This window comes from Diabrotica virgifera, chromosome 9 (genome assembly GCF_917563875.1).
Source record: "Diabrotica virgifera virgifera chromosome 9, PGI_DIABVI_V3a".
NCBI classification, from domain to species: Eukaryota; Metazoa; Arthropoda; class Insecta; order Coleoptera; family Chrysomelidae; genus Diabrotica; species Diabrotica virgifera.
Window position 1 is genome coordinate 212,197,357 of NC_065451.1, and position 27,284 is coordinate 212,224,640.

The 27,284-nt window shown below is 32.7% G+C and overlaps 2 protein-coding genes across 3 annotated transcripts in view; both read right to left on the reverse strand.

Annotated features, from left to right (window-relative positions):
* LOC114326100 (heterogeneous nuclear ribonucleoprotein H) overlaps positions 1-9,675 on the reverse strand; it is a 35,327-nt gene extending 25,652 nt beyond the window's left edge. The window contains exons 1-2 of the mRNA XM_028274325.2: positions 9,566-9,675; positions 9,196-9,457 (exon numbers count right to left, since the gene is read on the reverse strand). Of these exons, the coding sequence (XP_028130126.1) occupies positions 9,196-9,457; positions 9,566-9,631 (328 nt within the window). The 5' untranslated portion in view covers positions 9,632-9,675. The remainder of the gene's footprint in view (positions 1-9,195; positions 9,458-9,565) is intronic.
* Positions 9,676-15,177: 5,502 nt separating this feature from the next.
* LOC114326096 (hornerin-like) overlaps positions 15,178-27,284 on the reverse strand; it is a 36,423-nt gene continuing 24,316 nt past the window's right edge. The window contains exons 4-6 of one of the 2 annotated variants that reach the window (XM_050662423.1): positions 22,012-23,256; positions 20,788-21,720; positions 15,178-15,498 (exon numbers count right to left, since the gene is read on the reverse strand). In XM_050662423.1, the coding sequence (XP_050518380.1) occupies positions 15,296-15,498; positions 20,788-21,720; positions 22,012-23,256 (2,381 nt within the window). In that variant the 3' untranslated portion in view covers positions 15,178-15,295. Of the gene's footprint in view, positions 15,499-20,787; positions 23,257-27,284 lie in introns of both variants that reach the window. The other variant, XM_050662422.1, reaches the window with a different exon arrangement.

Below are 27,284 nucleotides of genomic sequence, written 5' to 3' on the forward strand. Positions count from 1 at the left end.
AGCTAAATGTAGCAAAAACTTACAATTTATGCAAGAAAACAAAATTATTTTTAATAATTTTTGTAACCTGTGAACCAGGCTTAATCGGATTCAAAATTATAAATTTAATTTAAATCAAAAGGTTGAACAAACAATGTTAAAATTATAACACCCGTACTATCAGCCAAGAAATGAGTACACTTTTTGTATACTATAAACAGAAAAATATATTTACGAAAATAAAATAATGTAATATATGCAAATATTTTTTCATACAAACAAAACGACTCCTTTATTTGAACAAAGCAAGTAGTTTCTGAAATTGCACGTGTAGACCGGGCTTAACAACCTACCAGCTATTGTAGAGACGTGCTGGGTTAAATACTGAGAATTTGAGTGCAGAAAGAGAGGAATATTTTATTTTTGTGCCGGGGCGGCGTGGCTTGGAAATTTCCAAATGCAACAGAAAGACACTATAAATGAAAAACCGTTATTCTCAGAATAGAGATTATCAAAATATGCAAATACGAAGGACCTTGAGGATTTAATTAATAAATAATTAATATGATACGGCTCGATGGAACAGAAATGTTTAGGCAATACGTAAAGTATCCTTAACAATAGTAACCTATACTTATTGTACGGTTATAGAGTATATTCCCATAGGTAAGCTGGTTAAGAGTAGATAACGATTTTTCATATGTAATTTAAAGTATTATCTGCATAAATGGCACAAAGAATATTTGCTACGAGAGGTATATGGTTCAAAATGCATACAGTATCACGACTAATAAGTTATGTTCACATACATGTAGAGTACTTACAGTTTTATTCCTTGATGACGTGTCACATCAGAGCTCTGATTGAATTCCATAATCCATTTGGTTCATTTGTAAGGCACTCACTAATACGCTAAATAAATCATCGTCGATAATACTGAGCAGATTGAATTATCTGAGCGGTATAAAACGATAGCAAAAAAAAGCCGGTAAAATGCGGCCTTTTTACGAATAGCGGGAGCGTCGATAGATTAGAGATGATTCTCGTTAGGAAGCTTTTGACGATCTGCCCCGGCGAGGGGTTCAAATGCGAGTCTCAACAATAACCTGGAGTTTCCAGAAAGGTTACATAAATACTACTTGAATTTTAAGTAATCAGTAGTACAGGGGCGTAACTAATTATTTTAGTGAGCCGTGTATAATATATTTATTGTACAGTAAGAAAAAGTAAGTTTGATCCTTTAGTTGAAGAGGTTGATCTTTTAGAAGCCAATTCAGCTTATGCCTTAATACAGTATCCTAACAGAAAGAAAAGTACAGTATCAACGAAGCATTAAGCTCCTAGAGGTGACCTAAAATTATTGATTCAAATAACGATGAAGATGACAGTCCAAATAATACACTAGAGAATTCCACTACTGAATCAATTTAACTGACTAACCTCTCTGTGTGGCGTATGGTGTTCACTTAATGGTATGAACCTTAATTCCAGCAAATGTCATGTAATTAACTTTAACTGTACTCACCACCCAATATTATCAAACTATTACATTGATGGCCAATTGCTCAACACTGTAAATAAAATCAAGGACTTGGGGATTACATTGGAAAATTCTCTTTGTTTCAATACTCACATCATCAATGTTATTCAAACATCTATGAACATGTTGGGTTTTGTAAAAAGAACAACTCGTGATTTTACAAATGTATCCAGTATTTGAATTCTATACTTCTCCTTGGTCAGGTCTCACCTCGAGTATTGTTCTTCAGTGTGGTCCGCACACTACTTGGCCTACATTAGGAAACTTGAACAAGTCCAAAATAGTTTCTTCCGTTACATTGCTTTTAAGCTTCATACCTATCAAGATCACACTGTATGGCAGCATCAACTGCAGGTCCCCTCTCTTGCAAGCCGGAGAAAACAAAGGGACCTTTTGCTATTATTCAAGATCTTAAATGGTATATGCAGTTGTTCTCAACTACTTAATAAGATCGCACTGTTTGTACCACCTCGCACCACTAGACAAGTGCGAACATTTTATGTACCATTCCATAGGTTTAATTATTCACTTTTTTTGTTCGTACCCAGAGTCTTGAATTTAGCAAACTCCCTTTACAATTTACAACTGTTTGACAACTCCATCAGTCGTTTTAAAAGAAATTTACATGGGATCAATATTAGAGTGAAACATCTGTAATTTGTTAACTTGTTTTTATGTTACTATTTCCTATTACATATTTACTTCTATATTATATTTATATTTCTGTGTCTGTTTTTTATATTATATTATGTTATTGTTTTTATCTGTACACTATGTATTTATGTAACCCTTTGTTGAATTAAAAAATGTAATGTATTTTTATAGAAATGGGCTTGCCCGTTAAATAAATAAACAAATACCAGAGGAGATAGAAAATTTACCTATTCAAGAACTGAATCAAGTACCTGATGAACCAAGTATGGAAAATTCAGATTTTCAATCTAGCCGTAAATCAGCTAGAACTAAAAATAAACCAAGATATTTGCAAGATTTTGTTCAAAAATAGGGACGGGTGAATGTAGTATAATTTAGTATTCTTTTGTCATTGTTTATTTTATTGATTAATTGTTTTGTAATTCTAATTCATTCTACTGTCAAGTTTTATGTGAATAAAAGTCTAATTCTGTAAAAGGCATTTTTACTACACACAGGGAAACATTGATGAGGTTCGTCAGCTAATTAAGGATGATAGCTGTGTAACACACTGGGAGATAGAGGCATCTTTAGGCATTTCAAAGATCTCGATTCAAAAGATCCTACATGAAGAACTGGGTGTTACGAAGTTGGTTTCCTGTTGGATCCCTCATTCGCTCACAGAAAAGCAAAAAGCGGTTGGCGCCAATTGGTGTCAAAAAACATTGGAATGGTTCAACAAAGGAAAACTGTTTACAGTATTGTTAGTGGCGATGAATCTTGGATATACACCTACGCATCAGAAAATAAACGCTATTCCACTGTGTAGCTGTTTCACGATGAGGGAAAACCAACAAAAATGATCAGTACTCAATTCAATTCAATTCAATTCAGTTTATTGATGTCAATATACAAAGTATTTACATAAGTCAAAGTCTGTTAAAATGCATCATTGAAATACATTGGCAAGCTAACACTTAATAAGTAAAATCTATAAAATTTTATCTAAGTGTGTCAATAAAAATGGTTGCAAGTTTTGTGTCAAAATCTGGTCATGTGGCAACAATTGCTTTAGAATAAGAAGATCAAAGAACATTTACTTCTGATTGGTATATAACCATTTGTTTACCAGGAGCTATCGCGAAACTCCAACAAAGCAACTCATCACAGCGAATCATCCTACATCAGGACTAGTGTTGGAAAATTCTCGAGAATGAAAAATCGGAGAATATTCTCGATATGGAGAATTTTCTGAGAATGAACCCCATGACTCACTTAAGAATATTGTTGAAGATGAAAAATAGGATTTTAAAAATCATGATCTTATATTATACAAAATTATGAGACGCAACAACAGTGTTCTTTGTATATAAAAAAAATACAAAAACAACAGAAAACACAAATTTCTTTGATAAAAAAATGAAATTTTCTTCTTAATAGCAAATAATCGATGTGGTATGATAAAAGATGAAACCTCAGATTCAGAATCTATTTCTATCATTAGCTCATCCTAGTCATCTACAGTCTGCATTTCAAGGTACTGATGAGTTGTGGGATTTTGTTTTTCATGAGTGGCCAGCTCAGTCATGGATTGGTCTACGTCTAACAATTTTAAATTGTGAGCAATAAAAGTTACCTTACCAGCCCATTCAGCAGTGAGCCAGTTTCTTTTAGAGAAGTGGATAAAAAAACCATAAGTACTGAAACTTCTTTCAGTCACTGCACTGGATGCAGGCATGCTTAATAATATATCAACTATGATTTTAGTTAATTTTGTTGCGAAACATGTACCTTTTCACCATATGAGGTCTAGTTTTTCAATTGATTTTACAACGTATCGTTTTCCAAAAAATCCCTCATTAGACTGATAAAGTGCCAAATCTGCCATTATTTCAGCTGACTCATCACCATATTTTAAAGTTGCTAAATTATCTACAAACTCAGTTTCCTCAACTTGTTCTTCTCTGCTTAAATGAACACCATTCTAAATATTTGCACGTTAATATTTCACCAAAACAATAAATATTGTTGACACTGTCAACACCCTTGCTAGTGGTTCATGGGATTGGCAAAAACAATATACAGTAGAACCCCGCAAATCCGAACCCTGCTAATCTGAATGTTCAGCAAATCCGAACCAGCGGAAAGTGAACAAAATTAAAAAATTCAAGACAAAAACTTAAAAACATGTTTAATATACAGAGTAAAACCAGAAAGTTGAACAATGTAGGATTAATAGGACTTTGACATTTGAAATTTCCTAAAAATAAATACATACTTTAATGTGTGGTGCTTATGAAGGCTAACCATAAACTTACTTTGGTTCTCTTGTAGTCAACTTGAGTCCAAAAATATTGTCCACACTCTTACGAGAACGTTTTGTGACTCAAAATCAACAACAATGAAAGGTTTGAATTACTAGTAAGGCTTGTTAGGCTAACTTTCGGATAATCCGAACTTTTCAGAATCCGAACAGGCTGTCCCCCCAATTAGTTCGGATTTTCGGGGTTCAACTGTACCTACATATTTTTTAAATTATAATAATTTGACCCGTACCTAGTTTTTATTTTTGTTTTGGTTTTTGAAAATATAGAAAAACTTTATAGAGAATATTCTCGAGAGAATTTTCTGGCCGACGATATTCTCGATAATTCTTTTCTAACATCACTAATCAGGACAAAGCAAATGCTCACACTGCCCAAAGGGCAATAGAGTTATTGGAGCTTTAAAACATCTGATGTTAAAAACTATCCACTGTATAGCCCCGACCTAAGTCCCAATGAGTTCTTTACGTTCCCAAGGAATTAGAATTCAATACATTTAAATGTGTTCAATGGCATAAAACAGAAACGGCATCATCCTTTAAAGTTTCTTTCCCCTTAGAAAAACTTAATGAAATAAATAATCCATCTTTATGGTCCCAAGGGGCAATTGTTCGAAGATTTAAATTTAAACGAAATTTTCAAAACAGTGCAGCCGTATTGGAAAAGGACTAGTCAACACAAATGGAAGAAATATTGATGTTAACGTAGGAAGTTTAGAAGTTCCTGAAAAACATAATAATATTTTAATTGGCGATAACTTGGTGAGTGTGTTCCATGTTAATGTTCAATGTTTAGCAAATAAAATAGAAATGATTGATTTATTTTTATTGGAATTTAACTTTGACGTTGTCTGCTTCTCAGAGTACTGGCAGAGTGAAGCAAATCTCAAGTACATAAATATTGATAGGTATTTACTTGCTAGCAGTTTCTGTCGGAAGAATAAAAAGAATGGTGGTACTGTAATCTATGTTAAAAACACTTTAAAATTTGAAGCTATAAACTGCGATAGTTTTAATATTGAACAAACATCTGAATTTTGTGGAATTTTTCTTCAAGATATTAACACTGTTGTATTGGTAGTGTATAGATCTAGTAAATGTAACGATTTTAAGTCTTTTTTCAAAAATTTTGAAAATCTATTGGATCACATTATGAGGCCAAATTTGAATGTAGTGATTTTGGGAGATTTTAATATTAATTTTAAAGGAAAAACGCCAAACATTAGTGAATTGACTTCTATAACATCATCTTTTGGTATAAAACAAACAATTTATGACTATACTCAAGTTACTGCTACATCTGCCACTTGTATAGACAATGGGTGCGTTCGGATGACCATAGCGGCTGGCTGTCAGCAGAAATCGGCTGAGTGGTTGTATCCAGCCGTGATAGGGAAAGCTTAGTAAATCTCTCAGCGGCTGGCTTCCAGCGGTGACGTCTGACAGCTACTGCTGGCTCAGCTGTCCAGCCGCTGTGGTCGTCCGAACGCACCCATTATTATGACAAATTTTGAAGAAAATCAGTTTGAGACAAATGTCCTTGAACCTTGTTTTTCAGACCATCGTGGACAGTATATTAAGTTAAGCAAATCATCAAATAAATTAAAATCAAGTGTTTGCACTAGAGCCTTTACACAGGAAGGTATTTTAAAAATGAGAAACTTTTTATCAGAGTTGGACTGGAACATTTTTGATAGTGATTTTGATGTAGATTGCTTAGCAACGTTTTTAATAGATAATTATAATTATGCAGTATCTCATTATTTTCCACTAAAAACATTGGTTATTAAAAATAAAAAATGTCCTGTAAATTGGTTTAATGACAACTTAAAAAAATATGAGAAATTATCTGCACTCTTATAAAATACGTGCTGATTCTACTAAAAATCCAATACATTACAACGAATATAAAAAATACAAAAATCATTATAATTCTGAGTTGAAAAACGCGAAAAAGATGGCTTATGAGAAATTAATATTAACATCAAAGAATAGATCCAAGACGTGTTGGAAGATAATTAACTATGAGCGTAACAAAACAAATAGTTCACATAATATAACAACCAATTTATCTTGTGACACTTTCAATAACTTTTTTGTTGAAATTGCTGAGAACATTATAAAAACCCTTCCTAATACATCAGACGACATAATCTTGAACTATCAAAACTTCCCAGCTCCATCGAGTTCATTCTTTCTATCTCCAACTACTCAACAAGAAGTATGGGAGGTTATAAATTCACTAAAAAATTCAAATTGTTTGGATACAAATGAGCTAAACGCTTCTTTTATAAAAAATACTTGTGAAATAATTACTGATCCTTTAACACATCTCATTAATAACATTTTTTCAATCGGGATATTTCCAACTGGATTTAAATACTCCAAAATTGTTCCTGTATTTAAGAAGGGCGATCGTGATCTTGTAGACAATTATAGACCAATTTCTATCGTTTCCATATTCAGTAAAAAAATAGAAAAAATTCTGAAGCAACGCATAATATCATACTTTGAAACCAATAACTTTCTTACCAGTTCACAATATGGGTTTAGAAAGGATCGTTCCACAACTCATGCACTCTTAGATGTGATGAGTGGCATAGTGGATGGCCTGGAGAAGCATAACCAAACTGCTGTAACGTTGTGTGATCTTTCAAAGGCCTTCGACTGTGTTTCTCATGAAATTTTACTAAAAAAACTGCACTTTTACGGCATCAGAGGTACTCCTCTAGAACTAATTAAATCTTATCTAAGTGATAGATACCAAGCAGTCAGATACGGAAATTGTCTCTCTGAATTTAAGCATGTTAAGCATGGAGTTCCACAAGGTTCTGTTTTGGGCCCTCTATTATTTATTATATATGTTAATGACTTGCCCAATTTTATAGCTCCATGTAAAACAGTACTATTTGCAGATGACACTACTTTTATTTTTTCTGACAGAAATTGTTCTCTTTTAGAAACTAATTCTAGGAACATAAATTCAAATGCTCAATCATGGTTCGCAGCAAATAAACTTAGACTAAATGACACCAAAACTCAAAATTTATTTATTTCAACTAATCCATTCGATGCTCATGTGGAAAAAAATACTGTAAAATTGCTGGGCATGACAATTGAATGGTGGGCTACAACAATGTTGTAAGCGACATATTGGGTCAAAGTGAGGTTTTTATACAATATTATTGTATATCCAAAGACCAATGCGAGCATCGTTCAATCTGGCTAAAAACATTTTGCCTTCCTCGAGTTTTTCATACCGCAATGTTGGTATCCGTATGTTCATACATAGCTTGTCAATATGTTTTTTTCATCTCCTGCATAATCTCAATTCTGTCGCTTACAACATTGTTGTAGCCCACCATTCAATTGACAACACACTGACTTGGTATAACCATATTGACCATCTCAAAGGCAAACTTTCCAGTACTTTATTTTTACTTAGACAACTAAAACTTGTTACAAGTGTTGATACCTTAAGAACAATTTATTTTTCTCTCTTCCATTCGTTTTTAAGCTATGGCGTTATTTTGTGGGGAAACTCTTGCAATGCACTAACAATATTTAAATTGCAAAAAAAAGCAATTAGAATAATTGCAAAAGTTGGTTACTTGGAATCTTGCAAACCATTATTTATTAAATATAAAATAATGCATTTGCCAACACAATGGCTATACAATGTTCTCGTGGAAACACACAAAACTGCAGATACTTTAGTTAAACAGTCTGACTTGCATAATTACAGCACAAGAGGTGCAAATAATATCAGAACAGTCAAATATCGTTTGAGTAAATCACAAAAAAACTCAATTGATTTTAACATATATAATGTCCTACCTATAGATTTTAAAAACCTTACAATCAATAAATTTAAAGTCATTCTGAAAAAATATCTACTGAGATTTGCTTTTTACTCTGTTAGTGAATATTTCGATCATTTTAAAGCAGTATCATGGACATGAATATTACTCACTATGTTTTCCGATGTCATATTTTGTAAATGTGCGTGAATGTAATTATATTTCTATATGTTATATTGTATATATGTACACATTATCTCATGTATTTTATATATATCAAATTGACTTGCTACAATTCAAAAATTTTTTTTGTAAACGTAGTCAATAAATTTTTGAATCTTTGAATCTTTACAGTCAGAAAAATGAAAGATTACCCATGAACGATCATATCAATCACTTATTTTGTATTTGCTGTCTTTTTCTATTAAATAACAAACGTTTGTTATAGAAAACGATAGCGAATAACAAAATAAGTGATTGATGTGATCATTCATGGGTAATCTTTTATTTTTCTGACTACGTGGGCAGCGATTCCAGTCACCAGAAGAAGCCCTTGATGCCTTTAAAACAGTCATTTTGCAGGTGCCAACTGAAGACTGGAATAACTGTTTTACCAATTGGTTTGAATGTATGCACAAGTGTATCAATCTTGGCGGGACATATTTTGAAAAGCAATAGTCGTTTAAGTCTATATAGTTTTTATCTTTATAGCTACATGCAAAACTAAAAAGACAAACCTCGTATGAAGAAGGTAGCCACTTTTATTTAAATTATTTCAGAAGATAGATTTTATAGATAAAACTAAAAAATGACTTGTGTCAAAATTATCATGTTAAGGTAATGGTATATTAACAGTTGGAATAAACTAATTATTGCTACTTCTCAACTGTATAAACCTGTCTCTTACAGTCCAAACTTACCCTCAATGTACCTATTTCCAATGTGTTCTCTATCCTTTTGCAAAGCTGTCTCTAAATCCTCTTCAGATTCGAATTCTACGAAAGCTTCACCGCTAGGCCGTCCTTCTCTAGATGTAGTCATGTGTACACCATCTTTTCCGTCCAAAATACTGCAATCGTCAAAAAAATTAAGAATATCATCTGGAGTCGCCGACCAAGGTAAACCCCGCAACTTTGCGATGAATGCATCGTCGTTATCGCCGCCGATTGAAGACATTTTTAGCTAAAACCAAAATATCTGTATGTTAAATTACTTGTTGTTGCAACTGTACATTTGTATTATTCTGTTTTAGTTTTTAAAATTGTGAAATTGTTTTCAACAAACAACTACCTTTAATAAAAATGGCGGAGTAGTCAAGAAAAGAACAAACAATAGTGCATGGTTGTCAAATCTCATTTTCAAAAAACATTATTAAATTTCTGTAATCAAACATTCTTAAAAGTAGTTATAAGTATGTCATATTCATAAAAATGTATGGCTTATTGATTCTATTCATAATATTACAATTCAATATAACAAAAGCTTCATAAATGAACAATTTCTATTTCTATTTGATCAGGAAAAAATTTATTTATCATTTATTTGTAGAAAAAGTTATATTCAGGCAACGCCGTAACCTCTTCTGATTTGAACTTTGGTAATGGTCATGTTTTGATGATTATTTAGCTCTCTTAATGATACATTTTTCACAAGAGAAAAGAAATAAAAATAAACTTCTAATGTAAATTTTGCTTGTTTAATAAATATGTAAATATTTTTGAATTGTATTCATCCATATCAACTCTCAGTAAGGTATTTAAATGTGTGTAATATTGGTTATATACCTAATAGGACCTAGAAGATAAAGCGCCCATTAGGAATCGTGGCTCCATCTATCTTATCTTTTGTACAGATATTTTTCGAATGTTCTACAATTCCAGTGGTTCACTTATGAATATGAATAACATTTATTTCATTAAATCGACCTGCAGAATATAAAAATGCGTTTACAAAAAACTATAAAAATAAAAGGCAGTCCTGGATAAACAATTGAGCATCTATTATAACAATCGTTTTCCGATGCACTTAGGGCTTCGGGCATCAAAAATCCAGTATCACAGCACAACCCCGGTGTGATGTGATCCAGTATCCATAATCCAAATCCAGTCATCCAGCCAGTGTTGTGAGTTGTGATCGATGATGTGATCTGTGATCCAGTCCAGTGACTATTTTAGTGACTGGGTTACAGTTACACTTACAGGTACAGGTGACTTGGTTACTGGTTTCTTTCCGTGATTTTCAAGGCGTTCCTTGTTTTACCCGGGCGTTATATGGTATTTAATTTTTAAATTTGAAAAACGGGGTTCTATTATTAAAACATAAAAGTGTAGTTTATACAGTAAAAAGACAATACTGTGCGATTGTTTCTTAAAATTACGTTAAATTTAGACATTGAATAAATTTGGTCGTTATACGAGTCAAAAAGTACAAAAGTGTAGTGGAATGGTGTGTTGATAATAGAAGATTTCGGTATTCATGTCTACTACTCTGACTTTTTAAAAGGTAAATGACTGAAATATTTGATTTTAGGGAACATTTTAACATTCAATTACATATTTTCTGGTGATTTATATCTTCGTTATTAAAAGATACTATTTATTTTTGAATACGCTGATAAATAGGTACCTACATGATTTAGCTTTAAAAATAATAATAATATTTCGTTCTTAGTGAATTTCTATTGAAAATTTTTGTATTCTTAATGAATTTAATTGCAAATATTTACAGTTTTTTTATAAGTTTCATTACTGTCTGTTTCTGTCTAGCAAACATTCGATTCCTGGAAAAGCGTATGAATCGATTAAATTAAATATGCATTCGAAAACCAAACTCTCGATTGCCAAACTCTCGATGCTTACTGATGTAATACTGGTTGCCTAGTAATAGAGAACCAAACTGATCTCATTTAAGATAGTCAAATAATTCATTAGTTTTTAATAGGGCTTTTCATCGATTGTCATTTGTTTCGAGCTTCTGTCATATGTTGTATAATCTGTGTATAATATTAATATACACGGATTATATGACATATGACAGAAGCTCGAAACAAATGACTGTGAATGAAAAGCCCTATTAGGTACTAAAGCTGTTCAAGATCATTGAAAGCACCTTATCTTTATTAAAATACAGAATAAATTACTTATTTTAAAATTAACTATATCCATAGTAGTGGATGAATAATCCTTTTTAGGGCAGTCAATTAGGGTATTTGGCTCCTAATTCCATCCTACTACATCGATTTACTTAATATTCTCACAGTAAGTAGGGAATAGCTCAAGAAACAAAATCTACCCTATGCCGATGTGCGCTTTTATCTTGGGAGTGGTTGCCACCCCTTCTCGGGGTTGAATAATGTTTTGGTCAAAATAGCCATGGAAGAGGCTAGAAAACCTCATTTTAAGCAAAAACTGTTCTATAATTATTTTTTGAAAGCTCAATACTTTTTGAGTTATTCGTGGTTGAAAATTGGAGATTTTCATTGAAAAATGACACCTTTTCGGACGGATTTTTGCGAATACCTTAAAAACTGTACATCTAGCAAAAAAACTATATAAAATATTTCTGTAGGTTATAAAAAACACAGAGATTCGTTCCTTCATAAACCTTCTAGTTAAAATACAAAGAGGGATATGGTACCTAGGTAAAAAGAGTTTGTTTCTTTGCTGCATATACTCAAATCGGTGTATTCAACTTGAAATAACAGAGAAACTGTCGATTTTAGGTGTATAATGATACTAATAACTTTTGTAGTGCTTGAAAATACCTTTAAAATGAGCAATACTAAATGTCGAGTACATTCAAAATAAGCGAGATATTCTGCAAAAAAATTGATGACTATTGCATTTTAAGAAGAAATGAGAAGTATATTCAACCCCTCATCCATCAGAATTTAAATACATCGTTTTCCTTCTACAATACTTTTTATTATAGTGTTGTTTCTATGTTTAAAAAGTTGGACTAGATTAACATGAATGGTTTTTGGAAAAAAAATGAGATAAAATTATAGAGCGCATTTTTAAATTGTCCTAAAAATTTTCCTTTTCCTTCATGTAACTCGAAAAAGATAAGAGATACGAAAAAAAGATACCACATAAAAATAAAGGGCTTTTTCAGGTAAAAATTTTCTTTTTATTTTTCATTACTGTATCTCTTATCATTTTCAAGTTACATGGAGAAAAAGGAAGATTTTTAAGAAAATTTAAAAATGCTCTCTATGGTAGGGGAGCAAAGTATGCTAAATGTGCAGTCACTCGAGCGCTTTGGGGACCTATTGGGTTGTAAAGAGTAGGTCCTAAAATCAAAAAAAGTTAAGTAAAGTTTTCACCCCACCTCCGTGGTTGGTTGTGTTTGGTGCCATTCGATAGATTTTTAAAAAATATTGAGCACATATTTTTCAGTTTTTCGATCTGTCATTCATTTCGCGAAATATTCGCTTTTTTCTCATGAAACTTTGGGACTCACCCATTTCCTTACGCCCGGTTCAAATAGTCAGATTTTTGAAATAGGTATACACTCTTTTGCATGCACTTAACTTACCTTATCTTAATCTGACAATTTCGAGTATTTTTAAGGATAGATTTTTTTTTCGGGCCCCCCTTAACGAACTTCCCTGTGTTAAGAGCCAATATATGGTAGAGGTACATCTGCAGGGTACCAGGTTTCTCCCCATATGCTAATCTGACGCGCTCGAGTAACTGCAAAAATCCCCGCTTGGGCTCCCCTACCACTATAATTTGATCTTTTAATTCAAAAACCATTCATTTTATACCCGTTTAACTTTTTGAACATAGATATAACACTATAATAAAAGGTGTTGTGGAAGGAAAATGATGCATTTACATTTTGGCGGATGGGGGTTAAAATTACTTCTCATTTTTTCTTAAAATACATTAGTTATCAGTTTTAATGTAATGTCATTTTAAAGGTCTTTTCAAGGACTACAAAAAATATTAGTAGCACTATACACCTAAGATCGACCGTTTCTCTGTTATTTCAAGTTGAATACGCCAATTTGAGAATGTACCAAAAAACAAACTATTTTCACCTATGATATCTCTTTTTGTATTATAACTAGAAGATTCATAAAGGCAACTGTCTCTTTGTTTTTTATAGCCTACAAAAATGTTTAATATAGTTTTTTTTAGTTAGATGCATAGTTTTTAAGGTATTCGCAAAAAACCGTTCGAAAAGGTATTATTATGTTTCAATGAAAATGGCCAATTTTCAGCCACGAATATCTCAAAAAATATTGAGTTTTCAAAAAAAAATTATAGAACAGTTTTTGCTTATATATAGGTACTCTAGCGAATTCCGTGGCAATTTTAACCAAAAAATTTTCTACCCCTAAGAAGGGGTGGGAACCACCCCCAAGATAAAAGCACACATCGGCATAGGGTAGACTTTGAATTAGAAGATAAGTATAGGTTAGGCCCAAAATTTAATTAAAATCCATGCAGTAGGATAGAATTCAAAGGTAATATCCTATTCTTGCTCCCATTGACTGGCGTATTTTTAAACGCTTTTATTTAGTTCAATAGTTTGCGTCAAATCTTTAGACGTTAATTTAACTGCCTTTTCTCCAATGCAAATTAATGAACATTTGCAGACATATGCATTCGAGGGAACAATTCATGAATAGTCAATAAGAAAAATTGTTTATCTACGACTGATACATAATATATGTATTATACTTGTGGTGTTTGCAATATAATGCCATATAATAATCCCTTAGGGATTAATAATGCGGGATTAATAGCTATTAATCCCTCTGGCACAACAATCACAAAATTCACCACGGAAACAAAATAATCAACCTCAAAAAGTGTCACTGTCAAACGAATAGTATATTTGACAGTTTGTGTTGAGATGGACGAAGATGAAGAATCTTTTAATTGTACACCACCAGAAATTGTAGAACTAGCTACAGCAACAGCATCTACCTTAATACCTGAAACATCGAAATCCATTTATAATAAAACGTATAATATAATAAAACGTATAATATAACTCTACTAAAGTTAATGATGATTCTCAACCAATTCAGTTTATTAATTGTACTATTACTAATTTTAATGCTTTTAACAAATAAAGTTGTTCATTAAAAATCTTAAATTAATTAATTTGTCGTAGATAAAGTAGAGTATACTACTCGCAATAATGGCTCTCATTCCCTCGGAATGTTACTCCCTCGCCGCTAACACGGCTCGGTTCGTAAATATTCCTCGGGAATAATAGCCATCATTATTGACTCGTGGTATAATCTACTATTTTATGTTTGTTAATTGTTTAAATAAAAAAAAAAACGATTTTAATGGAAAATGCTAAAATTCTCTCGTTTTTTACAATGTAAAAACTTGGAACTTTTACAGATTATAGCTAATGATATGAACTATACATAATTTCACTTTTTACATTAATTGTATACTTTTCATGTTAGTACATCATTATGTTTTTTACATATTTTAATAAACATGACGATATATTTTAATGTTTGAAAAGTGTAAGACTAAAAAGTAAAAAATAAAAAAATATAAAAAAAATTTTTAAGAAACGCTTTTCTTTAGTTACGAGTGACTAAAATTAAAAATATAAAAAAATCAACTAAAAAGCAAAAAATAAAAAAAATTGAAAAAATCTAACACATTCGTTAAAGAAAAGCGTGGGGCGAAAACCGTTTATTCGATGAAGACGCGCCACGCTTTTCTTTGACGAATGTGTTAGATTTTTTTCAATGTTTTTTATGTTTTTGCTTTTTAGTTGATTTTTTTTATAATATTTTTAATTTTAGTCACTCGTAACTAAAGAAAAGCGTTTCTTAAATTTTTTTTTATATTTTTTTTATTCTTTCTTAAATATTTAGGAGCTGATTTTCACTTAATTTGAATATTAAATTAAACTGACACTTTTATATAATAAAAAGATTTATTAATATCAACAACTTGTGTTTAACATTACATTTTTCTACCTAAAGCTTATACAAACACACACACTTTTTAGACCAGAACTTGATTTTGCCGTCTTTTATGGACCTCCTATTATGGCGTTTTCCATATTATTCACAACACCCTTGGCCTTATCTAGAATTGAAGAAAATATATCATTGGACTGCTTTTCTTCGACCACTACAGCTGGGGGATGACTGATGAAAGGATCCTTGGACACTTCAATGATATTGTTTGTTTGGGGGGCACCTGTTTCCGTTTTTATTTCAACAGTGGGACCTCCTAAAAATATAACATCGTTAAAACAGTGGAATGCTTGATTGCTGTAATAGTTATTTATTCATCTCTAGGGCTTTTTTTCTATCTGAGATACAGGAATAAGATGACAGAAAATATCTGCGAACCTGGGTAAATGAAAACAATGACCAAGGTAGAGAAATCAGGACACACATCGAAATTGCAAGACAAGCATTTACAAATATGAAAAATAAAGGGCTTAGGCGGGTAAAATGATGAAAACTGCCCCCAACTCGATTCGAATTCCATATACCTAGATCACCGTTTAGCATATAAAGTGAAACTCACTTTCTGAAATTTTTAGCCCCCTAGGTAGTCATGTGACCCACCTAGAGACTAATTAGGGTTTTTATGTTTTTATTTTTTATCTCAGCCGCATCGAGAACTAGCGAAAAACAAGTTGTAAGCTTTAAAAAGTTCTTTCCGAATTTTTTTTTTAATTTTTGGCGGGAAATTTGAATTTTAGAACGATTTAAAATTTTTAAATGAGTTTAATAAAATAACTAAGACATTCGTTGTTACGAAAAAAATATATAACGTGTATTTTTGCATAATTTTTCACCATGAACTTTTTCAAATTTTTAAAATTTATGAAACGCACCTTTAAAAATAAAAAACCGCATTTTTTCGTTTTTTTTTTCGTTTTTTTATACAATTTTATACGTATTTTTCAAAAAAGGTAACACAGTCACTAGAATATGTAAAAAACGGAAAAATAATTGGGGTTTTCTTAATAAAATTTTTTTGTAATCTATTTTCAAGACACAGGGCGTTGAAGAAAACAAAATTTTACACAGTTTTATGATTTTGCCGAAACTGCTGGCAACATTGTAATAAAATTTGGCGAGTTTTAAGAGGTAGTTGTTGTAGATTTTTTGACATAAAATTAAGAATTTTATATTTATCACTGGCGCGCATAGGGGTAATGGCTTGAACTTACATATACTCGTACATCCATTATAAAAACTAATTCGAATACTTTGGAAGCGTTAAGATATTTTATTATTTGCAGCAAAACGGCGCGTCTTATGAAAAAATGAGAAGATAGTTTTTTTATCGCAAATTGAACGGGGGATTGTCATATGTCAGTGGCGTACTATCTTTTTTTCTTTGAAAAGTTCAGACCATTACCCCTATGCGCGCCAATGATGAATATCAAATCCTTAATTGTATGTCAAAATATGCACAATAACTACCTCTTAAAACTCGCCAAATTTTATTACAATGTTGCCAGTAGTTTCGGCAAAATCGTAAAAAATGTGTAAAATTTTGTTTTCTTCAACGCCCTGTATCTTGACAATGGATGGCGTTACAAAAAATTTTTATTAAGCAAACCCCAATTATTTTTCAGTTTTTTACCTATTCTAGTGACACTGTTACTTTTGTTGAAAAATATGTATAAAATTGTATCAAAAAACGAAAAAGAAAAACCGAAAAAATGCGGTTTTTTATTTTTAAAGGTGCGTTTCACCAATTTTAAAAATTTGAAAATATTCAGTGTGAAACATTATGCAAAAATACACGTTATATATTTTTTTCGCGAAAACTAATGTCTTAATTATTTTTTTATACTCATTTAAAATTTTAAAATCGTTCTAAAACTTAAATTTTGCGCCAAAAATTAAAAAAAAAATTTTTCGGACAGAACTTTTTAAAGCTTATAACTTTTTTATTTAAAGGTTTTAGTATGGTATAGTTAGACCCAAACCCAGACATCCAAAGTGAAAGTTATCCTCCAACACCAAATTGTTCTATATGGTTCACATAATGTTCAGAAGAAAGTCACACCGTTTTGAGCGTCAGGTTGAGGGGGGGGGGGGAGAGGGGAAGAAATCTGCAAATTCGTAGTTTTTTACGTTTTTCGTCAATATTTCTAAAACTAAGCGGTTTAGAATGAACAACCCTTTACACAAATTTGTTCTACATTAAATTTGAAATAAAAAAGGTTCTATGCATAACCCCTCTAAAATGAACGGTTCCAAAGTTACGGAGGTAGTATAATATAATTGGTCCAAAAAAGGCCTAACCTAGACATCCAAAGTAAAAGTTTTCCTTCAACACCAAATTGTTCTATATAGTCCACATATTGTTCAGTAAAAAGTTACACCATTTTAAGCGTCCGGTTTGGGGGGGGGGGGGAGATGGGGGAGAAGTCGGTAAATTAGTAGTTTTTTAAGCTTTTTAAGTTTTTCGTCAATATTTCTAAAACTATGCTTTAGCGTAAGGAATGTTGTATAGAAAAATATTCTACATAAAATTGAAAACAACAAAGGGTTCTATACATAATTGTTATAAAATCAACGGTTCCAGAGTTACGGAGGGTGAAATGTGGAGGTTTTCGATACTTTTTATATTTACCGATTTCTCCCCCTCTCCCTCCCAAACCCGATGCTCAAAATGGTGTGATTTTTTTCTGAACATTATGTGGACCATATAGAACAATTTGGTGCTGAAGGATAACTTTCACTTTGGATGTCTGGGTTTTTGGTATAGTTATATCATAAATATTGCCCAAAAAATATAAAAAGTATCGAAAACCTCGACTTTTCACCCTCCGTAACTCTGGAACCGTTGATTTTATAACAATTATGCATAGAACATTTTTTGTTTTAAATTTCATGTAGAACATTTTTGTATATAATATTGTTTACGCTAAAGCATAGTTTTAGAAATATTGACAAAAAACGTAAAAAAACTACTAATTTACCGGCTTCTCTCCCATCTCCCTCCCAAACCTGACGCTCAAAATGGTGTAACTTTTTACTGAACATTATGTGGACCATATAGAACATTTTGGTGTTGTAGGAAAACTTTTACTTTGGATGTTTGGGTTAGGCCTTTTTTTGGACAAGTTATATTATACTTAGTGTGACCATCTCTAATTTAGTAGAATTCGGGACAAGGCTGAAAAAACTACCTAAAATCCGGGACTTTTCAATGAAAATCGGGCCATTTTTTTAAATATAAAACTTGATTATCATCATTTTATTGATTATTTAACATTTTTATGTTGACAACATAGTTATTTATGAAACAGTTCGTGAAGTATGCTTTTTGCGAATGCACGCGATTTTTAGAGCACGAGCGACAACGGAGCGAGTGCTATAAATCGCCTAAGTTCGCAAAAAGTACTTCACGCACAGTTTCATACAATATTTTATCTACGATAAACAAATAAAAAAAGCTGTAACTCTTCGTCACTAGAATTCATTTCATTTCTATTCTACAATTTTTAGAACTTTGACATTTAAAAATTCTAACTACTTTCAAACCACAAAACTGTCAAAACCTTTGTTGCAATTCTTTGATCATATTGTCATCACCATGACAACGCGAAAGTTAACAACAGTGCGAAAAAGTAAGTCCTATTTAAAATAATTACTAATAAAATAATTAATTCAAGTTACTACACGCACACTTTAAATCCTTCACGCACTGCTATCTATAATGACAGTTTTCACAAACTAAAAACTTATACATAATATGACATAGAGTAGATACATTTTTTTTGATGGAATGGGTTGTAATGATAATATTACATTTCTGTTAGTTTTTGACGTTTCGACTTCCAATCAGGAAATCTTTCTCAAAAAACGAAAAATTAGAAAATCAACTAATATTGGATTTTCATGTATATTGAACCTTGGGTTAAAATATAATTATCATTATTTGATATTCATGTTTTTAAATCGTCTTTTCAGAAGACGATAATTAAAACACAAAAACCGGAAAAAATCCAGATTTTGAGTTTTCGTAGAACTATAATACGACGATATAAAATGCATGCGTTTTGGATGTGGTTTTAGTAGAACAGTCTAGAAATTGTAGATTTTTTTTCGTCCCGCCAATTCAATTTGTTGTGAATTCTTAGAAGAGTAATGTATTAAAAATTTCAAAATGGAATTTTACCAAAATGTTGAAAATTCGGATGGCCCGGAAGCCTTATCCGGGACGCCGGGACACGACTTCGTAATTCGGGCCATGTCCCGGATTTTTAGGGCTAGTTGGTCACACTAATTATACTACCTCCGTAACTTTGGAACCATTCATTTTAGAAAGATTATGCCTTTTTTATTTCAAATTTAATGTAGAACAATTTTGTGTAGAAGGTTGTTCATGCTAAACCGCATAGTTTTAGAAATATTGGCGAAAAACTTAAAAAACTACGAATTTACCGATTTCTCCCCCCTCTCCCCCCAAACCCGACGCTCAAAATGGTGTGACTATTTTCTGGTCATTGTGTGGACCATATAGAACAATTTGGTGTTGAAGGATAACTTTCACTTTGGATGTCTGGGTTGTGCCATTTTTTGGATCAACTATACTATACTATTTTCGCTAGTTCTCGATGCGGCTGATATAGAAAATAAAAACCTAAAAACCCTAATTAGGCTCTAGGTGGGTCACATGACCACCTAGGGGGCTAAAAATTTCAGAAAGTGAGTTTCACTATATATGCTAAACGGTGACCTATATGTAATTCGAATCGAGTTGGGGGCAGTTTTCATCATCTTACCCGGCTAGGTCCTTTGTTAGTCGAAACCTTCCTCTAGAGCTGAGGATAAGAGCCGTAAGATGTTACCTGTTTTAGACTTTGTTGTATGGAATAGATAGCTGGACTAAAAGTGGATAATATAAAGAAGCTGGAAGCATTTGAGATGTGGTGCTATAGAACGATTTTAAAAATACTGTGGATCCAAGGAAATACAAGTGCAGAAGTGTTAAAAGGGCTACAAAAGAATTGCGATGTCATACCTATAGAATATATAACACCAAAACAAGAAAGCAGGAATGTTTAGACCACATTACCAGAGGTGCGAAATATGAGATATTAAGGCTCATAATGTAAGGAAAAATTAAGGGTAAAAGATCCATAGGTAGAAGAAGAGTTTCCTGGCTGAGAAACCTAAGAGTGCGGTATAGTTGTGGCTCAGTATATCTTTTTAGAGCAGCCGCCAATAAAGTATGGATTCCTGTGATGATAGCCAAGATGAATCGATCATATTACTATATTACAGGAATACGCAAAATACCTATGCATGAGTTAAAAAAATGACCAGAGACACAGAGACCCAGTACACTTATTCTTTGGGGGGTGGGGGTCATCAGGATAGAAGATAGGATCGACACAAATTCCTGACGAAAAGAGGGTGTCAAAAGTTCGACAGTAATATTTTCCTATCACAGCAATAACTGAAAGAGAATAACAGTTTTCTTCCTTCTATAAGGCAGTCCCCAACAACAAACCGTTTTAGAATAAACTTATTAACCTACCATTGATTGTCTGAGTTCCGGATCCAGAGGTCCAGAGATCAGCAGGGATATCAACTGAAATAGTATGCACGCTTGGTATCACTTCCTCTTTGACTACATACTTCACACCATTTTTATTCGATACCGAAATTTTTGAATTGTTACCAGGAATACCTCCCATAGTGCTATTTCCCGAGCTTTCATCTCCGAAAATTTCTTCGTACTCGGTTTCATACTCGTAATCTTCACCTTCGGAAGAATTGCCATGTTTATGCGATGCATTTCCTGACATGTTAAAGCCGTGAGATGAGTTTCCTCCTTTGTGTCCATGTACAACATGCTTATGAACTACGCGACGTCCTGAACTATTTTTATGACCTGAGCTTCCACTAGACTGTCCTCCCGAAGAAAATCTATTTCCTACTTTAGACCAGTGTTTCTTTGCACCCCCACCACCCCCGATGGTTTTATTATTCGAGTCGCCACCTTCTGTTATTTCTTCGTACTCATATTCATAGTCGTAATCTTCACCTGTTGAATTGCCATGGTGATGCGAGTTGTTCCTGTGAATACCATGGGAGAAATTACCCCCTTTGTGCCCATGTATGACATGTCTATGGACTACTCGATGACCTGATTTATGTCCTGATCCGTTTTTATAACCTGAGCTTCCACTAGATCCTCCATGTGTCGAATATCTATTTCCTACTTTAGACCAGTGACCTTTCGATCCCCCACCACCTCCAACAGTCTTATTCATCGAGCCTCCACCTCCACTCATATCTTCGTACTCAGTCTCAAATTCATATTCGTAATCTTCACCGGTTGAATTGCCATGGTGATGAGAGTTATTCCTGTGAACACCATGGGAGAAATTACCACCGTTATGTCTATGTATGACATGCTTGTGGACAACTCGATGACCTGATTTATGTCCTGATCCGTTTTTATAACCTGAGCTTCCACTAGATCCTCCATGTGTCGAATATCTATTTCCTACTTTATACCAGTGACCTTTCGATCCACCACCACCTCCAACAGTCTTATTCATAGAGCCCCCACCTCCTGTCATATCTTCGTATTCAGTCTCAAATTCATATTCGTAATCTTCACCTGTTGAATTGCCATGGTGATGAGAGTTATTCCTGTGAACACCATGGGAGAAATTACCACCGTTATGTCTATGTATGACATGCTTGTGGACAACTCGATGACCTGATTTATGTCCTGCTCCGTTTTTATAACCTGAGCTTCCACTAGATCCTCCACCTGTCGAATATCTATTTCCTACTTTATACCAGTGACCTTTCGATCTACCACCACCTCCAACAGTCTTGTTCATAGAGCCCCCACCTCCTGTCATATCTTCGTATTCAGTCTCAAATTCATATTCGTAATCTTCACCTGTTGAATTGCCATGGTGATGAGAGTTATTCCTGTGAACACCATGGGAGAAATTACCACCGTTATGTCTATGTACGACATGCTTATGGACTACTCTACGTCCATGATTAGAGTTTTGTGTATGACCTGATCCACTTTTGTCCTCAGAACTTCCACCTGTCGAAATCCTATATCCCACTTTGTATCCCCCTTTATTGCTGTGACCCTGACCTTTACCATGATGTTTACTACTTCCATTGGATTCCTCTAGGTCAAAACTGCCACCAGACCCAGCTGAGTGTTGTCCACTTTTGGAGCTTGTATGGTGCACTACTTTTTTGTATTTAGTGATACGATGACCATGACTTGATCCACCATTTTCGGAACCAGACGTTTCATACTCGTCATTGTTTTTACCAACACCAGACGCACCTGAGTGTTGTCCATTTTTAGAGCTGGTATGGTGCACTACTTTTCTGTATTTAGTGATACGATGACCATGATTTGATCCACCATTTTCGGAACCAGAAGTTTCATACTCGTCATTGTCTTCACCTACACCAGACGCACCTGAGTGTTGTCCATGTTTGGAGCTGGTATGGTGCACTACTTTTCTGTATTTAGTGATACGATGACCGTGATTTGATCCACCATTTTCGGAACCAGACGTTTCATACTCGTCATTGTCTTCACCTACACCAGAACCACCTGAGTGTTGTCCACTTGTGGAACTTTTATGGTGAACTATTTTGTGTTTAATGTTATGCCTGCTGTGACCAGATGCACCTCCTTGTTTATTTTCTGAACTAGAACTGTTTTCTTCCCATTGTGACTCTTCGTATCCAAATTCGCCTTTTTTAGCGTGTCCTCCAGCATGACTTCCAGATTTGTGTCCATGTCCTCCGTTTTTATTGTTATGTTGTTCTGAATGTGATTCCTGGTACTTACTTTGAGAATACTCGTAACCAGCGGGATGCGTTACTTCAACCTTTTTAGACACCGTTTCAGAAGGTATATTTATAGTTAGTGTCAAATGCTGGGGATGTCTCTCTATGGTATTTGTTATTACTGAACCTTCTCCATAATCATTTCTGCTCTCAATTCCACCTAAAAATTTACTATTTTAGGTTTTGAACAAAACTTTGTGCAAAAACTACAGAGGTATAAGTATAACCAGTGCAATGGGGAGGTTGTATGGCCGAGTATTAAAGAAAAGGGTGGAATTAGAAATTCAGGACATGGAAGAACAAAGTGGTTTTCGCGCCGGTAGATCGTGCGTAGATAACATATTCGTGATGCAACAAATAATAGAGAAAAGAAGAGCAAGGAATCTGTATACTCACCTAACATTTATTGATCTGGAAAAAGCCTACGACACGGTACCTTTAAAGAAACTCTTTGAAATTTTGACCACGATAGGCATAAGCGAAGCATATGTGCGAGCAATTCAAAATATGTATCAAAATCCGAAAAGTTGTATTAAACAGGGAAAATCCATGTCGAAACTATTTCCTATTACAAAAGGTTTAAGGCAAGGGAGCTGCTTATCGCCAACACTATTTAAAATATACATCCAGAAAGCTCTGGAGCAATGGAGGAAAACAGTTGCTGGGATGGGAATAATGATTGAAGAAAACTGCTTAACAACTTTGTTTTTTGCTGATGACCAAGCAATTCTTGCCAACGATGAACATGATATGGATTATATGCTAAGAAAGTTACAGATCTAATATGAAAAATAAGGCCTATGTATGAACATGGAGAAAACGGAATATTTGAGAATAGGAGAGGAAACCGAAGATTCGGAATTAGAGTTAAGAAATATAAGGAAATGTAAGGAATATAGATATTTAGGAAGCACAATATCAGAAGAAGCATAGGATATACAGCATAGGATACAGCAAGGAAGGAAAGCAACTCGTATTTTAAATGGTCTACTATGGTCTAACAAGGTGAAGCTGAACACAAAGTTAACAATCTACAGAACAATTGTGGAACCTATTATAACTTATGGAGCAAAGTGTTGGCAACTCACAGGAAAGGAAAGAAAAATATAGAAGTAGCGGAAATGGATTACTTACGTAGAGCATGCAGAGTATCTAGATTAGAACATGTACCAAATGAGGAAATAAGACGACGGACAAAGAGTTTATATTCCACGGTTGACCATATAGAAACAAAGAAATTGAAATAAATAAGCAAAATCATTGGCTAATACTCGTAAAGTGAATGTGAATTTAGTTGGAAATATATAAAATGATGAAGGTTCATCATTCCATACATTTCTGTGCAACTATATACACCGGTGTTTCGGCCTATTTGGGCTTCGTCAGTATAGTGTAGCAAGTTAAAAAAGTTGTTTGTTAACTTGTAAAAGGATTACTACAGGAGCAAGGTTACCATTTTTGGTCGGATTGTTAGAAGACCCGCAGTCGCAAGGCTACAATATATAGTTGCACAGAAATGTATGGAATGATAACCCTTCATCATTTCATATATTTCCAACTAAATTCACATTCACTTTACGAGTATTAGCCAATGATTTTGCTTATTTATATATATATATATATATATATATATATATATATATATATATATATATATATATATATATAGGTGATTTTGTTTCATAAAGTAGGAAAAAGTTCAATCATGTTGAATTTTATTGAATAACATTTAAGCGATCACCTCAACTTAGATTATGTTGAAGAAGTCAACATCGAGCAACCACACATTGAAGCAGTAACATGAGAAGAGGTTCCAAATGTCATCCAGAAAATTAGAAATAATAAAGCCCCAGGAATAGACGATATCTGCTCTTGAATGTACAAGAAAGGTGGTGACCAACTTTTGGCAGTAATCCATAAACTGATAGTACTTCTATGGCAGAAGGAACTGATACCAGAGGAGTGGCTAGAGTAGTATGTCCGCTGCATTGAAAAGGCAATGAACTTGATTGCAAGAGCTATAGATACTCTGGGCTAATTACCAAAATACAAGGAAAAGTTATTTACCAGCAATCTTATTGCTGGAATCGAATCTTATGATTCTATATAATAATAATACATATAGGTATGCAAAGTCCGTAGATAGTGTGCTATTTTTTTTATAAACAAAACGGTGCCCGAAAATCGTGTTTTTTTCAATTTTTGTTCTATAACTCCAAATATTTTAACTTTACACCAAAAACACCCAAATAAAAATTCACCGTAATTAAATTTTACATAGAGACGTGTTTTTCCCGATTTACTTCAACGAAAATTTTCCCCGGAAAATGCGGGTTTTTCCAACAAAATCTTTAATTTTCAACTAAAATTTGAAATAAGTAATTGTTTATCAATAATTAAATAACTTGGTAATATAAAAGCTCTTTTTGCATATATTATAATTCCGGAAGCCGATAGAAATTGAATAGACAGTTTAGCAACAATTGAATTGTTAATTAAAAATTTACGGTCGCTATAATAACCACAATAATTATAATACATAAAAATAATTGTGATTATTGTATAAAAAGACACTGTACCTATCTAATGTACTTTACAGAATTGAAATTGGACTATTAAGCGGCCTCAGGAATATTTTAAAATTATAAACAATTTTTTGGCTTATAAACAAATAGAATACCTCTTGAAATATTACATTAAATTAAATCGTGAAAACGGTATTGGAAAAAACTTGAGAGGAAGTTTCTTTTAAAAGAATAAACGTTTAATTCTGTTAAGTGGTTCCTGAGATACAACTGGTCAAAGTTGACCTGCATTTACGGCAAAGATATAAACAATAGGATCATAATTTTCGAACCATCACCTTTTTATTTTTGTCCTCTTTCTCCGCACTAATTTTCAAATCTTTAAAGTACTCATAGCATATATTATTATTTTAATAAAAACTATCGATTTTACGAGTGAAAATTGCCAAAAATAGCAAAATTCCAATCAAAAATTAAGTTGGGGAAAATGTAATCTCAAAGTTCAAAATCGGTATACTTTAAAAAAATGCATTTTCTCAGCTTCCCATGGAGCAATTTTCTTCATTCTTTTTTTGTTCCCAAGTAACTCGAGTAGAGCCATCTAACTAACGTATTACTAAATGTCAAGTTTGCTTTTGTTTTGTTATAATAAATTAATTTATTTATTATAACAAAAATTTTTAATTTGTTAAAATAAAGATTTTTAAAATAATTATACAGCTTTCAAATGAGAATATTTGTGTTTTTGTGTGAAAGGGTACACTTGTAGTAAGTTTATCTAAAAAAAGTCTACAACTGGAAAAATATGTAGTTTTCTTTTCTTATAAATAAATTAATTTATTATAACAAAACAAAAGCAACTTTGACATATAATAATGCGTTAGTAAGATGGCTCTACTCGAGTTACTTATGAACAAAAAAGGAATGAAGAAAATTGCTTTATGGGAAGCCGAGAAAATGCATTTTTTTAACGTATACCGATTTTGAACTTTGAGATTACATTTTCCCCTACCTAATTTTTGATTGGAATTTTGCCATTTTTGACAATTTTAACTCGTAATATCGATAGTTTTTACTATAATAATATATGTTATAAGTATTTTAAAGATATGAAAATTGGTGTGGAGAAAGAGGACAAAAATAAAAGGGCTATGGTTCGAAAATTATGATCCTATTATTTATATCTTTGCCGTAAATGCAGGTCAACTTTGGCCAGTTGTATCTTAGGAACCACTCATCACAATTAAACGTTTTTTCTTTTAAAAGAAGCGTCCTGCCGCTTTGTTTCCAATTCCGTTTTCATGATTTAATTTAATTTAATATTTCCCGAGATATTCTATTTGTTTATAAGCCAAAAAATTGTTTATAATTTTAAAATGTTCCTGAGGTCGCTTAAATAGTTCAATTTAAATTGTGTAAAGTACATTAGATAGGTACAGTGTATTTTTATACAAAAATAATAGTTATTCTTATGTATCATAATTATTTTGGTTATTATAGCGACCGTAATTTTTAAATTAACAATTCAATTGTTGCTAAACTGTTTATTCAATTTCCATCGGCTTCTGGAATTATAATATAATATATACAAAAAGAGCTTTTATATTACGAAGTTTTTTAATTATTGATAAACAATTACTTATCTAAAATTTTAGGTGAAAAT